Raw genomic sequence first — 14744 nt, 5'->3', positions numbered from 1 at the left:
TACTTAGACATTTGCATGTCAGCCGTCTTTCACCTAACATTGCGCAATTTCACAAAGTTTTATCAGACTTTAGGCAGCAAGATGAATCTCTCCTTGGGTGACACCCTGGAATGGGAGGTGTGATAGTGGTGACAGTGTCTAATTATGGCATTCTTTCTACTTTGATGCCCTCTGCTCCCTTTATTATTACAACCCTGGAAGGTAAGATTAACAAGAATGACATTCTGTTACTTCTCTGTAGTCACTAATCATTTATCACTTTAAAAATAATTAAAATCTCCAATAGATAAAGTTCACGCATTTTAAAGTTGTGCTCCATAGGGTCCTAAATTAGATTTTTACCCTGACTTTTCAGTTTCTTTTCATTTTCTTTTTTTTTTTTTTTTAAGACAGAGTGTTGCTCTCTTGCCCAGGGTGGAGTATAGTGGCACAATCACAGTTCACTGCAGCCTCAACCTCCTGGGATCAAGAAAACCACTCACCTCAGCCTCTCGTGTAGCTGGGACTACAGGTGAGCCCCATCATGCCTGGATAATTAAAAAACTGTTTTGTATAGATGGGTCCCACTATGTTGCCCAGGCCAGTCATTAACTCCTGGGCTCAAGCCATCCTCCTACCTCAGCCTCCCAAAGTGCTGGAATTACAGGTATAAGCCATCAAGTATTTTTCACTTTTAAAAAATGACATTTACTGAGGTAAATTTACATACAACACAAGATGCACACATTTTACATGGATAGTTTAATTTAATTTAATTTAATTTATTTATTTATTTATTTATTTATTTATTTATTTTTGAGATGGAGTTTCACTCTTGTTACCCAGGCTGGAGTGCAATGGCACGATCTCAGCTCACCGCAACCTCCACCTCCTGGGTTCAGACAATTCTCCTGCCTCAACCTCCTGAGTAGCTGGGATTACAGGCACGTGCCACCATGCCCAGTTAATGTTTTGTATTTTTAGTAGAGATGAGGTTTCACCATGTTGACCAGGATGGTCTTGATCTCTTGACCTCATGATCCACCCGCCTTGGCCTCCCAAAGTGCTGAGATTACAGGCTTGAGCCACCGCGCCCGGCCAAGTTTTAAAAGTTTCAACACACACATACACATACGTAATGACCAGTCATAATCAATATAAAGAATATCCAAAACTCCAGAAAGTTTCTTCATACATTTTTTGCAATTAATAACACCTCCTTAGGCTCGGGCAACCATTGACAGTGACTTCTGTCACTACAGATTAATTTTGCCTTTTCTCAAATTTCATATAAACAGAATCACCTAGCTTCTTTTGCTCAGCATAACAATTCTGAGAGTCACACCCTGGCTGCATGCAGTATTAGAGGGTATGGCTGTATCACAACTCATCTATTTACTTATTGGACAATGTGTTGTTCCTAGCTTGTGACAAATATGAAAAAGATACTGTATTCATTTACCAGTCTTTGTTGTTGACTGAAGGTCTCACTTCTTTTGGGTAATTGGGTAGGATTAGAATTGCTCAAATGGTAAATTTAACTTTAAAAGAAACTGCCAACCTAATCCCCAAAATGGTCGTATCATTTAAAATCTTTACCAGCAATGTATGAGAGTTCCAGTTGTTCTTCATCCTTGATAACACTCTGTATTGCTGGTTCTGATTTTAGGTATTTTATTCATTTATTTATTTGAGATTAAGTTTTGCTCTTGTTGCCCAGGCTGGAGTGCAATGGCGTGATCTCGGTGCACTGCAACCTCTGCCTCCTGGGTTCAAGCGATTCTCCTGTCTCAGCCTCCCAAGTAGCTGGGTTACAGGCATGTACCACCACGCCCGGCTAATTTTATATATTTAAGTAGAGATGGGGTTTCACCATTTTGGTCAGGCTAGTCTTGAACTCCTGACCTCAAGTGATCCATCTGCCTTGGCCTCCCAAAGTGCTGGGATTACAGGCATGAACCACCATGCCCAGCCCTGATTACAGGTATTTAAAATGGCTTGTCAAACCATGAAACAGGATGAGATCGCCAAAGAATTAGAAGAGGAACCAGCTGAGGAGTAGAACATGAGTAGCAGGGTAATCAGGAGAATATACTTGAAAGCAGTGGTTCTCATACTTCAATATGAACATGAATCATTTGGAGTGGTATCTAAAACTTAGCATTTCTAAAACGCTCCCAGGTGGTACAGATGCTACTCAGACCACATTCTGAGCAGCAAGAAACTAAGAACACAATTAAACGAGGGATTAAGAACCTGTTTCATGAAGAAGTGTGTGATCAACTGTATCATATGTTTCTGACAGGTCAAATAACTGTGCACTGAGAATTTTACTGCTGGATCTAGCAACATGGAGGCCATCAGTAACTATCATATTAAGATGCTGTTTCCTGGCCAGGCACAGTGGATCCTGCTGTAATCCCAGCACTTTGGGATGCAGAGATGGGCAGACCACTTGGGGTCAGGAGTCCCAGACCAGCCTGGCTAACAGTGAAACCCTGTCTCTATTAAACATACAAAAATTAGCTGGGTGTGGTGGCATGCACCTGTAATGCCAGCTACTCGGGAGACTGAGCCAGTAGAATCACTTGAACCTGGGAGGTGGAGGTCATAGTGAGCCAAGAGCGTGCTGTTGCACTCCAACCTGAGCTACAAAGTGAGGCTCTGTCTCAGAGTCGGGGGCGGGGTGGGGGAGGCGATGCGGGGGAGAATGTTTCTTAGAGCAGCACAGGCAAAAGCCTGGTTTGAGTAGGGTCCAAGATAAAAAGGAAAGAGATCAATTAGAGAGTGAATACCAACAACTCTTCTGAGAAGTTTTACTGTAGAAGGAAGAACAGGAATGAGGTAATAACTGAAGAGGGAAGCAGGATTAAGGGAGGGACCCCACAAGTTTTTTATTATGAAAATAATAAACATATAGAAAAAAATTAAAGTAAAATAAATATCCATACACCTTCTACCTAGATTTAACAACTATAAACATTCTGCCAAATGTGCATAAGAAAGACGTTTCATTTTTAAATTTTTTAAATTTTGTTTGAGATAGGGTCTCACTCTGTCCCTCAGTGGTTCAGCCTCCACTCACTGCAACCTCTGCCTCCTAGGCTTAAGTGATCTTTCCACCTTAGCCTCCTGAGTAGCTGGGACCACAGACATAAACCACCACATTGGATAATTTTTGTATTTTTTGTAGAGACAGGGTTTTGCCATATTGCCTAGGGTGGTCTTGAACTCCTGGGCTCAAGCATCACCTGCTTCAACCTCTTGAAGTGCTTGGATTAGAAGCCTGAGCCACCACACCTGGCCTGTTTTTAAATTTTATTTTAGTTTTTTTAGACAAGGACTCACTCTGCTACCCAGGCTGGTCTCAAACTCCTGGGCTCAGGTGATTATCCCACTTTAGCTTCCCACAGTGCTGGGAGTACAGGCGTAAACCACTGTGCTTGGTGAAAGATGTTTTAATTTTTTTTTTTTTTTTTTTTGACACAGAGTCTTGCTCTGTCACCCAGGCTGGAATGCAGTGGCATGATCTTGACTCTCTGCAGCCTCGACTTCCCAGGCTCTAGAGATCCTCCAGCCTCAGCTTCCCAAGTAGTTGGGACCACAGGCACACACTACCACAGTTGGCTAATTTTTGTGTTTTTTGGTAGAGACTGGCTCCACTATGCTGTCTAGGCTGATCCTGAACTCCTGAGCTCAAGCAATCCACCTGCCTCAGCTTCCCAAAGTGTTGGGATTACAGGCATGAAACACCACTCCCAGCCAAAAGATGTTTTAAGATAGGAGAAAATTCAGCAGGAAAGGAAAAATTGATTAACAAGATGGGAGATTTACTCTGGGTAGGAGTAAGGGCATGGAATCTAGTGTACAAATGGAGGGACTGGCTTTTACTAATGATAAGGCAGAGGAACCTGGTATGAATGCAGGTAGGTGGGTAGATGTCATAATGGTTACTTCCAACTTTCTTAAAGACATGGCAAACAAGGTCATCGCTGGCTTCTTGAAGAAGAGTCAAGAAGTGCCCTATAACATTAAGGGTCTGCCTGAGGTTGTCGAAGGGACTGAATAAGTTGGAGAAGCAACATGCTTTAATGGTTAAGGGAATACACTCTGGAACTGAAGTACCTGGGGCTTGCCCATTCCAGACCCAGGTTTCTTCATTGGTAAAACAAGGATATAACAAAAGCTGCTATCTCACAGGGTTGCTGAGGAGTAAATGAGGTAATGTGTATAAACTACACAGAATGTCTGACACACAGTAAGTGCATATCATTGCTACATACATAAATAAATACATCAGAGTATATTTCAAAAAACCCCACAGAACACAGTTGGTATAAAGAAAAGAGGGAGACAGGGAGTTAACAGTATGTAGCAAAGCTGGTATCAGAATATTTATTGAACAGTAGAGATATTTAAAAAGGTAAAAAAGGCAAACCCAGTATGATTTAAAACAAGAAACCACTGTGTATAGTATTAAAACACATCATTCTGAAAGGATACACAATACATATCAAAATATTAATGGCAGTTATCTCTTGATGGTGGATTACTAGTGCTTTTTATGTTTACATTTTCTGAATTCCTATAAGGATTACATATTTCCCTGTAACATGTTTTATTCTGAAATTAAGAAAAACTGCAGTAGCAAAGGATAATGTCACTCATATTCTTACCATAATCAGACCTGTTAAAACTTTTATACATTTGTCTCCTGCTATAGTTTGAATATGGTTTGTCCCCACAAAACTCATGTTGAGGCTTGGTCCCCAATGTAATGGTGCTGAGAGTTGGTGGAACCTTTAAGAGGCATTTGGGTCTGGGTCATGAAGGATGCCCTCAAGAAAGCAGGAGTCACTGACTTCTTTTTTTCTTTGAGTCTGTCACCCAGGCTGGAGTGCAGTGGACTCAGTTATGGCTCACTGTAGCCTCAAACTCGTGGGCTCAAGTGATCCTCCTGCCTCAGCCTCCTGAGTATCTGGCTACAGGTGTGTGTACCATGTCTGGCTAATTAAAAACATTTTTTTGTAGAGATGAGGTCTCACTATGTTGCCCCGGCTGGTCTCAAACTCCTGGGCTCAAGCAATCCTCCCGCCTCAGCTTGCCAATATGCTAGTATTACAGGTATGAGCCACGACATCTGGTCAGTAGTGACTTCTACAGTTACTGTGAGAGGCGGCTGTTATAGAGAGAGGTCGTCCCTTGTGTTTTGCCCCTTTTGCACACGCCCACTTCCTCTTCTACTTCTCCACCATGTTACCATGCAGCAGAAAAGCCCTCATCTGAGGCCCAGCAGATGTCAGCACCATACCCTTGGACTTCCCAGCCTCTTGGACTGTAAGAAATAAGTTTCTTTTTCCAAAAAAGAATACATTACCCAGCCTTATGTACTCTGTTTTAGCAATAGAAAATGGACTAAAACACCTCAAGTCTTTTTTCAAAGTTTATACTTGATTCCCGGAGATAATCACTATGTTACTTGATCTTTGCTTTCTAATCCTTTTTTCAGTACTTTTACATATAAATAGGTACTTTTTAAAGCCCAAATGTAAAAAATGTTCTGCTTAAAAGTTTTTAAGTGGTCTCATGCTGCAGCTTGCTTTTCTCACTTAACATTATATTTTAAAACTTTATGTTGATACACGTATACCTCATTTTTAACTACTATATATGAGTCTACTGCACATAAGTACAAGTATGTTATTTATCAAGTGTTCTCCTGATGAACAAGTTTCCAATTTTTCACTTAACTTTATATATATATATATATATTTTTTTTTTTTTTTTTTTTTGAGACGTAGTTTCGCTCTTGTTACCCAGGCTGGAGTGCAATGGCACGATCTAGGCTCACCACAACCTCCGCCTCCTAGGTTCAGGCAATTCTCCTGTCTCAGCCTCCTGAGTAGCTGGGATTACAGGCATGCACCACCATGCCCAGCTAATTTTTTTGTATTTTTAGTAGAGACGGGGTTTCACCTTGTTGACCAAGATGGTCTCGATCTCTTGACCTTGTGATCCACCCGCCTCGGCCTCCCAAAGTGCTGGGATTACAGGCTTGAGCCATCGCGCCCGGCCCAAGTTTTTATATTTTTAAAAATTTTCCTTAAAGGAATGTTTTAAATCTTATGTAGAGTCTGGGTCTCATAGTGTTGTCTAGGCTGGTCTCAAACTTCTGGCCTCAAGTGATCCTATTACCCTAGTCTTCCAAAGTGCTGTGATTAGAGGCATGAGCCACTGCATCCAGACCAATTTTTCACTATTGTACGGTTTCCTAGAATACATCTTTTTCTGTATACATCACTTGGAAAAAAAGCTAATATTTCTTGGGGTTAGAACAAGCATTTTCTATTTTAACAGATACTTACAGAATGCCCTTAAGGTGGATGTTGCATCAGAAATGCAATTTTTCTAATAATATAAACATTCGATCTTGTCAAAACTCAGCATATTTGTCAATTCCAGTGGGTGGAAAGTGGTACCTGCATTTTCTGATTATTATCAGCATCCTATTATTATTTTTACCCACCAGAAAACTATATTCACTATAATTAAATATTCTTTGACTGTTTAGAATTATTACCAATCACTAATACATGTTCACCATTGTTTCAGCTTTACTTAGTCCTTCTATCTTCAACTGGGTTCATTTATGAGTAAAAGGGGCATGCTCATCACTGTTTAAAACAAAGTAAATTATAAGCATTTATCTCCAAATTATTATTATTGTTATTATTATTTCAGACGGACTTTTGCTCTTCTTGCCCAGGCTGGAGAGCAGTGGCATGATCTTGGCTCGCTGCAACCTTCCCATCCTGGGTTCAAGCAATTCTCTGCCTCAGCCTCCCGAGTAGCTGGGATTACAGGTGCCCACCACCACGTCTGGCAAATTTTTTTATTTTTAGTAGAGATAGGGTTTCACTATGATGGTCAGGCTGGTCTTGAACTCCTAACCTTGTGATCTGCCTGCCTCAGCCTCCCAAAGTGCTAAGATTACAGGTGTGAGCCACTGCCCCCAGCCTCCAAATTATTTTTAATTATCTTATTTTGAGAATATAATGCTTCTGTAAATATGTCAACAGGCTGCAACTTTTTCTATGTGCCTCTTTTAACATTTAATTTTCTGATAAAGCTAAATTCAAAATTATACCATAAATATTATATGGAAACTATAAGGCCTGCAAAAAAAAAAAAAAAAAAAAAAAAAGGCACAATGTACTGCCCATTCCTGAAATTTCTTTAGTAACAGTGTCTCTGGATTCCTGGGTCCTTGGGATGAATTAATGACTGGCAGGTAAGAGGATGATAAAACAGGCCGGGAATATCACTTGAAGTTAGGAGTTCAAGACTAGCCTGGCCAACATGGTGAAACCCTGTCTATTGAAAATACAAAATGAGCTGGCATGGTGGTGGGTGCCTGTATTCCCAGTTACTTTGGAGGCTGAAGCAGGACAATTGCTTGAACCTGGGAGGTAGAGGTTACAGTGAGGCAAGATTGTGCCACTGCATTCCTGTTTGGGTGACAAAGTGAGACTGTCTCAAAGGAAAAAAAAAAAAAAAGAAAAGAAGATAAAACCTACTTTACCAACCCTGATTCCTCACAGTGAGTTTATAATTCTACCATTAAAATAGCTCTGCTCTTTTCAGGTAAATCTATGAATTATTAATAGTTTTTCACTGAGGTACAAATGAAAGACAGAACCACACAGGAAAAATGTTACTTACGTACTTTTTGCTTATATTCTGTAATCCAATAAAGGTGATACACGTCAAAAGTCCTAATTATTCAACTTTTCTAATTATTCTTATTTATTTTGGAGACAGTCTTGCTCTGTTGTCCAGGTTGGAATGTAGTGGCACAATCACGGCTCACTGCAACCTTGACTTCCTGGGCTCAAGTGATCCTCCCACCTCAGCCTCCCAAGTAGTTGAGAACACAGGCACACACCACCACATCTGGCTAATTTTTGTCTTTTTTGTAGAGATGGGGTTTTGCTGTGTTTTCCAGATTGGTCTTGAACTCCTGGGCTCAGGCAATACTCCTGCCTTGGCCTCACAAAGTGCTGGGATTACAGCTGTGAGCCACTGTACCAGCCTAACCTTTCTAATTATTAAAGGTTTTATCTTACGAGTTAACTGCAACCCTAGCATTTTATACAATGAATCAGTTTGTTCCTATTCTGCTTATATCCAGAGACTTCAGAATGAATTTTGGTGAGCAATCAGAAAAGATCATTTTCAACATAGGGCAGGCTATTCTGAAATAAAGGCTTTGCAAAAGTACATTATTAAGAGGCTATTTAAATATCCTATAGCCTTATTGTCCAGCTATAGACTATATATAACTTGGTCAGTCCTTTGTGAGATGATGCTGGTCAGGGAAGATAATATAGACATGAAGAGCTGAAAGGAGGTACAGTAAGATGGTGGCTATAATGGCCACAGAAAAGTATCATCTGTGCTCAGGGTAGAGCCAGGGGACTGAAAGAGAGAGAGGTAGAGGGAGCTAAGAAGCTGTTAATTATCCAAGCAGGCTTCTAACTGGGAATAACTTCTGGAGATAATTCCAAAACAAAGCCCTCAGGATGAAACTATGGTTGGCATTCAAGATGAACAAGCACTGGAAATAGGGAGGAAAGGTTAGGTATGTAAGGAATTCCATCTGTATCATTTGATCCATGGGAATAGACAGGGGGAAATTAAAACACAGAAACAAACATGAGGCTGAAATGGGTGACCAGAAGTCAAAACATACTTTAAAATATGTTACAAAATCAGCAGCAACAGTTAGGATTTGAAGAACCAGTTGATGACCATTAGGACCATCCTGTTTGTCCTAGTATCTGTCAGCCTTATACCTTAGAACATACTCTGTTTTACAACAATAACAAACTTCAATCAAATGTAGTAAAAACAGGTCGGGCCTGCTGGCTTACATCTGTAGTCCCAGCACTGTGGGAGGCAGAGGCAGTGGCTTGCTTGAGCCTGGGAATTTGAGACTAGTCTGGGCAACATGGTGAAACCCTGTCTCCACAAAAAATACAAAAACATTAGCCGGGTGTGATGGTGCACCCTTGTAGTTTGAGCTACTAGGGAGACTAAGGTGGGAAGATTGCTTGAGGCAGAGGCTGCAGTGAACTGAGATTGTGTCACTGCACTCCAGCCTGGGTGACAGAGGAGAGACCCTGTCTCAAAAAACAAAAAAACAAACAAACAAAAAAAACCCCCCAAAAAAGTAGTGAAAATAGTGTGCTTGTCACTGATACCATATAAGAAAACAGGAATATCCACTTCAAGACTGACTGATGCATCTGGTTATGTGTTCCAATTATATAAATTTTATGTAACTTGGTTCGTAAAAATGTTAAGTATCACTTCTGAATTATGGTGCATAATACAGAAATTAATATTAAACTGTAAGTGTTTAACATAGTTTTAAAACTTTTTTTGCTGAAGACCCCTTAAAAGAATTCTGAGAAACTATGTACTTCCTTTTAAATCAACATTTAAAAGTTACATTTAAATAATGCAAAGGATATAATTTCCAGCATATTGTAAATACCAACATTTTAGCATTTGTTGTTGTTACATGAATGTTCCTTAGAAAACCTCTGTTCCTGTTTAATGGATTCAAAATTATCTTTTCTCCCATTGCATTGTATGTGTTTCTCCCAGTGCCTATTTTTCTCTACATGTTTTATAGTCTCTTATTTGCATGAGACTTCCCCACCAATCTCTAGTTATCCAGCAATACTCAGTCTTACTCAGACTAAGGACAAGCAGCCTGGAGGAGTTAAGCATACAGATGGGCTTGCTATTTTTGAACTATACAGTAATCTAGGTGGAATCCCTGATGTCATTTTTTTTGGATCTTTCCTTGTAAGCTGGTAAAATTCACTCAAGACTCTTCCAGTCTCCTGCAGGAAGAGTAAGGTTTGGCTGCTAGCATGCTGGGAACCAAACGAAAAGAGAGGGCTGGGGAAATCTCCGTTCATCATTTAGTAAGCATACAGTCATCCAATCCCCATGCTTTGGGAAAGATATCCATGTCCTAGACATAGATTAGGGTTTCCCAGTCCAGAGATATTTATTTTCCCCTCTCTAGAGAACAAACTTCCAGGCTACTGCCAGGATAGGGATGGAGCAGTTACCCGCTGAGTAAGAGAACAGATTTAGAGAAATAACAGCTTTTCAAACAGGCCTTTTCATTTAAACCCCTTCAGCCCCTGAGACAGCTGATATTGCCAATTCCTGAGAATTGAGGATTCTATGACATAAATCAGGTTGGCTTTCATTTCCCCACTGCTGATTGATGCTTTAGTCTTTTTGGGTCTACTAAGTTCATGATAACTTCTCCACCTGCTTTCCAGCTTTCAAAATATTGCTGACATTGTCTCCTTCCTCTCTGTTGTCCCCACCCTTATGTGTCCATGCTTTAAAAAAAAAAGTTCCTGGGCCGGGCGCGGTGGCTCAAGCCTGTAATCCCAGCACTTTGGGAGGCTGAGGCGGGTGGATCACGAGGTCAAGAGATCGAGACCATCCTGGTCAACATGGTGAAACCCCGTCTCTACTAAAAATACAAAAAATTAGCTGGGCATGGTGGCGTGTGCCTGTAATCCCAGCTACTTAGGAGGCTGAGGCAGGAGAATTGCCTGAACCCAGGAGGCGGAGGTTGCGGTGAGCCGAGATCGTGCCATTGCACTCCAGCCTGGGCAACAAGAGCGAAACTCCGCCTCAAAAAAAAAAAAAAAAAAAAAAAAGTTCCTTTATTATAGTTTTAGTAGAGTTCCAGGAGATATCAAAAATCTGTCACCTTAATCTGAAACCCACATAGCCCTGTTAGTAAGAGGAGTTTCAACCTGACAAAGCCTTCAGAAACTGAAGATGTATTGGTACATTTAACAAGTTGCATGTTATTATCTTATAAGAAGAAACAAATAGGGAAAAGAAACTGTATCTTCTTTGGTTAATTTTAAACCGGTAATAAAAAGCACACTCTGCTGCAGGGCTTAAAACTTGGAATTAGTACTTTTTCAGCTACTAAAATCTTGGATAAACTGAATGGAATGATCTATGTTCACAGCATCGTATACTGATTGCATCGTGTTAAATGATGAGATCTATTTAAAAATAAGCAAGGTGTTTCAGAGTAGGTAACTGTAAAGTTTACATAGATAATCCCAAACTGTAAAGTGACATTTTGAAAAAATATCACCTCTTCATTGACTGTTCTTCAGACTACAGCATTATTCCAATTTGATAATGTTCTTCTCGACTGTCACTGCTTGTCTTAATTAATCCTGGCACTTCTGCTCCATCACCGTTTCTTTTTTTTCTTTTGTTTGTTTTTGTAGAGACAGGGTTTTTGCCATATTGACCAAGCTAGTGCAGGCAATCCTTAGTGCAGGTAATCCTCCTGCTGCGGCCTCCCAAAGTGCTGGGATTACAGGCATTAAAAACAATTAAAAAAATTTTTTTTGAGGTGGAGTCTCACTCTGTCACCCAGGCTGGAGTGCAGTGGCGCAATTTTGGCTCACTGCAACCTCTGCCTCCGTGTTCAAGCAATTCTCCTGCCTCAGCCTCCTGAGTAGCTGGGCTTACAGGCACATGCCACCATGCATGGCTAATTTTCACCATGTTGGCCAGGCTGGTCTTGAACTCCTGACTTCAAGGGATCCACCTTGGCCTCCCAAAGTGCTGCGTTTATAGGCGTGAGCCACTGCACAGAGCCTGTGTGTTTTGAGACAGGGTCTCGTCCAGTTGCCCAGGCTGGAGTACAGTGGCACGATCATGACTCCTTGCAGCCTCATACTCCTGGGCTCAAGTGATACTCCCACCTCAGCCTACTGAGTAGCTAGGACTACAGGCAAATGCCACCATAACTGGCTAAATTTTTTATTTTTTATAGAGACAACGGTCTCCCTATGTTGCCCTGGCTGGACTTGAACTCTTAGGCTCAAGCAATCCTCTTACCCTGGCCTTCTAAAATGCTGGGATTACAGGTGTGAGCCAACATGCTCAGCCACATTTCTCAGTTGTGATATGAGAAGGATTTGGCTTTTCTCTCTTCTAAAAGGTAAATCTATCAATAATATGCAGTTGTATGTAATCATTCTTTCATTTAATAGTTATGTATTGAGTATGGCAGGTCCCATTCTAGGCATTAGGAACAAAGAAAGGAAAAAAAACAAGCCCCAGCTGTCATACAGCCTGCATTCTAGTGGGGATGAAAGATAATAAACAATAAAGATGGAGCTGTGCATAATAAAGAAAAATCAAGCCGATGGGTATATAGAGTAACAGAGTGATGTGGGGACATGTTAGTTATAAAAGGTGAGCAGAGGTTTCTATTAAAAGGGGACATACGAACAGAGACATAAGGGTATTTGTGGCATGTATATCCTAAAGAGACAACAAACATAAAGGTCCTAAAGAAGGAACATGCTTGGCCTGCCGAAGAAAGCGCAAAGAGACCAGTGGTGTGGGAAGTACCAAATGTTTACAATTTTTGTCGTGGTTTACTCTTCACAAGATTTAAATTCTTTAAAAGCCTTTAGATTTGAACAGATTAAGAGATTCTAACTTATCAGAACGGCTGAGATTGTTCCAAGTCTGGGGTTAAGTGGGAGTGTTGCTGAATAAGGTAATAATTTGCTGTAATAAGTATTTTGGCTGAAAATAGGCTTATAAACAATCTAAATTACAGATATATTACCTAGTTTTGAGAAAGAGAAGGTGGTATAGTTTGAAGATTTAAGAGTCAGATCTGGTTTTGAGTCTTGGCTCTACACTTACTTGCTAGAAGTAATACTGAGTCAGAGTTGTAGGTGTTAGGACATATATACCCTTTTACTCTTTTATTCTAATTTTATAATGTAAAAAAGTAGCACAGTGGTTATGGGGAAAAGAATACTTTGGGAGCCAGAAATCTTGAGTTAAACACCTTTGCTGTCACTTATTAAATGTGTGCCCTTAGGCAAGGCACTTAAAAGCCTCAATTTCCTTATTTGTAAAAAAAAAAAAAAAAAAAAAAAAGATCTACTTCATAACATTATAAAGATTAAATGATATAATAATCTATGCAAGTGAAAGCCATTTGTAAAAACAAAATAATTAAGATCACACCTATTTTTAAACTTCTCACAGAGCTTTCAAATTTATATTTTGCTGAGTTTATAATTTCATCTAGGCCGGGCGCGGTGGCTCAAGCCTGTAATCCCACCACTTTGGGAGGCCGAGGCGAGTGGATCACCAGGTCAGGTGTTCAAGACCATCCTGGTCAACATGGTGAAACCCTGTCTCTACTAAAAATACAAACAATTAGCTGGGCATGGTGGCGCGTGCCTGTAATCCCAGCTACTCAGGAGGCTGAGGCAGGAGAATTGCCTGAACCCAGGAGGCGGAGGTTGCGGTGAGCGGAGATTGCGCCATTGCACTCCAGCCTGGGTAACAAGAGCGAAACTCTGTCTCAAAAAAAAAAAAAAAAAAATTTCATCTAAGTGCTTTCAAATTTATTTAATTTTACTTTTTAATTTACCTATTCATTTACACTTGAGTTCCAGGCAAAATTTAAAATTTTTCCTTCAAAGTCAGTTCCCCATATTAGCTTATGATAAACTTTATAAAATAACTCTTTATCTTTAAATTGCATAGCAAAATTCAACAGATATGAACTCACTTTGAAATCCTCAAAAAGCAAAAGAATGTAGATTTTTCACTTTATTAACTGACCATTTTGAAACAAAAAATATGGGCACTCAGAGAAAATGATTTTTAAAAGTAACTAATTAATGGTTAACTAATTAACTGTTTTGTTTACTTCAACAACCATTAACAATTTTTTAGGTTTTTGCCATTTCTGTCTTCTGAATCTTCATTGCTTCACTAAATCACTGAGTGCTGAACTAAATTTGCAGTCATGTATTTATTACCAAATACTTGATATATGTTCTGAAGTCTGCACTAGACAGAGACATTTATTCTTTAGTATCATATCATTTACTAGCCATTAGTTATCATCCTTATATTCCTTGACAGTAATTTAAAATGCAATTCAAAAGAATAGCAGCCAAAACCTTTAAAACATCCTCAATGGTTTTCAAAAATAATTTACAAGACATTTAACGGAATGGAACTTACTCCATGCCCTGTGCAGTCTGTCGTGCAATATCTATAAGTTTGATCATCTCAAATTTGGTCTCAATGATATGGAGATGGTGATACAAGCTGGAGCCTTCACACCACTGGGTAACAATAGCCAGTTGTGGCTTTGTGGAATAGCCCATGAAGAGAAGGATATTCACGTGTCGTGTTTTCCTGTACAAAGAAATGTGACAGTAAATGTTAAATGTCGACAAATTTTAGCAATTCTTATAAAAGAGAACCAAAGTAGTCTACCTATTGGTAAAATGTTGTCAGAAAAAGATTTTTTTTTTTCTCTTAGATGGCGTCTTGCTTTGTCGCCAGGCTGGAGTGCAGTGGCGCCATCTCGGCTCACTGTGAACTCTGCCTCTTGGGTTCAAGTGATTCTCCTGTCTCAGCCTCCTGAGTAGCTGGGATTACAGGTGCCTGCCACCACGCCTGGATAATTTTTGCATTTTTAGTAGAGATGGGGTTTCACCATGTTAGCCAGGATGGTCTTGATCGCCTGACCTTGTGATCTGCCCGCCTTGGCCTCCCAAAGTGTGGAGATTACAGGCGTGAGCCACTGCGCCCGGCCAGTATTTTTTTTAAAAAAGCAACAAAAGGATAAATTTAGAAGAGACTAG

The 14744-nt window shown here is 40.1% G+C and overlaps 1 protein-coding gene across 9 annotated transcripts in view; it reads right to left on the bottom strand.

The window, feature by feature from the left end:
• The window catches only part of BRAF (B-Raf proto-oncogene, serine/threonine kinase), a 207442-nt gene that overhangs the window by 41289 nt on the left and 151409 nt on the right, over positions 1-14744 (bottom strand). For all 9 annotated transcript variants that reach the window (XM_074378994.1, XM_039472551.2, XM_010340390.3 and 6 more), the window contains one exon: positions 14116-14292. In XM_074378994.1, the coding sequence (XP_074235095.1) occupies positions 14116-14292 (177 nt within the window). The remainder of the gene's footprint in view (positions 1-14115; positions 14293-14744) is intronic.

This window comes from Saimiri boliviensis, chromosome 10 (genome assembly GCF_048565385.1).
Source record: "Saimiri boliviensis isolate mSaiBol1 chromosome 10, mSaiBol1.pri, whole genome shotgun sequence".
In the NCBI taxonomy this organism is placed as follows: Eukaryota; Metazoa; Chordata; class Mammalia; order Primates; family Cebidae; genus Saimiri; species Saimiri boliviensis.
This window is presented reverse-complemented; position numbering and strand designations above follow the sequence as displayed.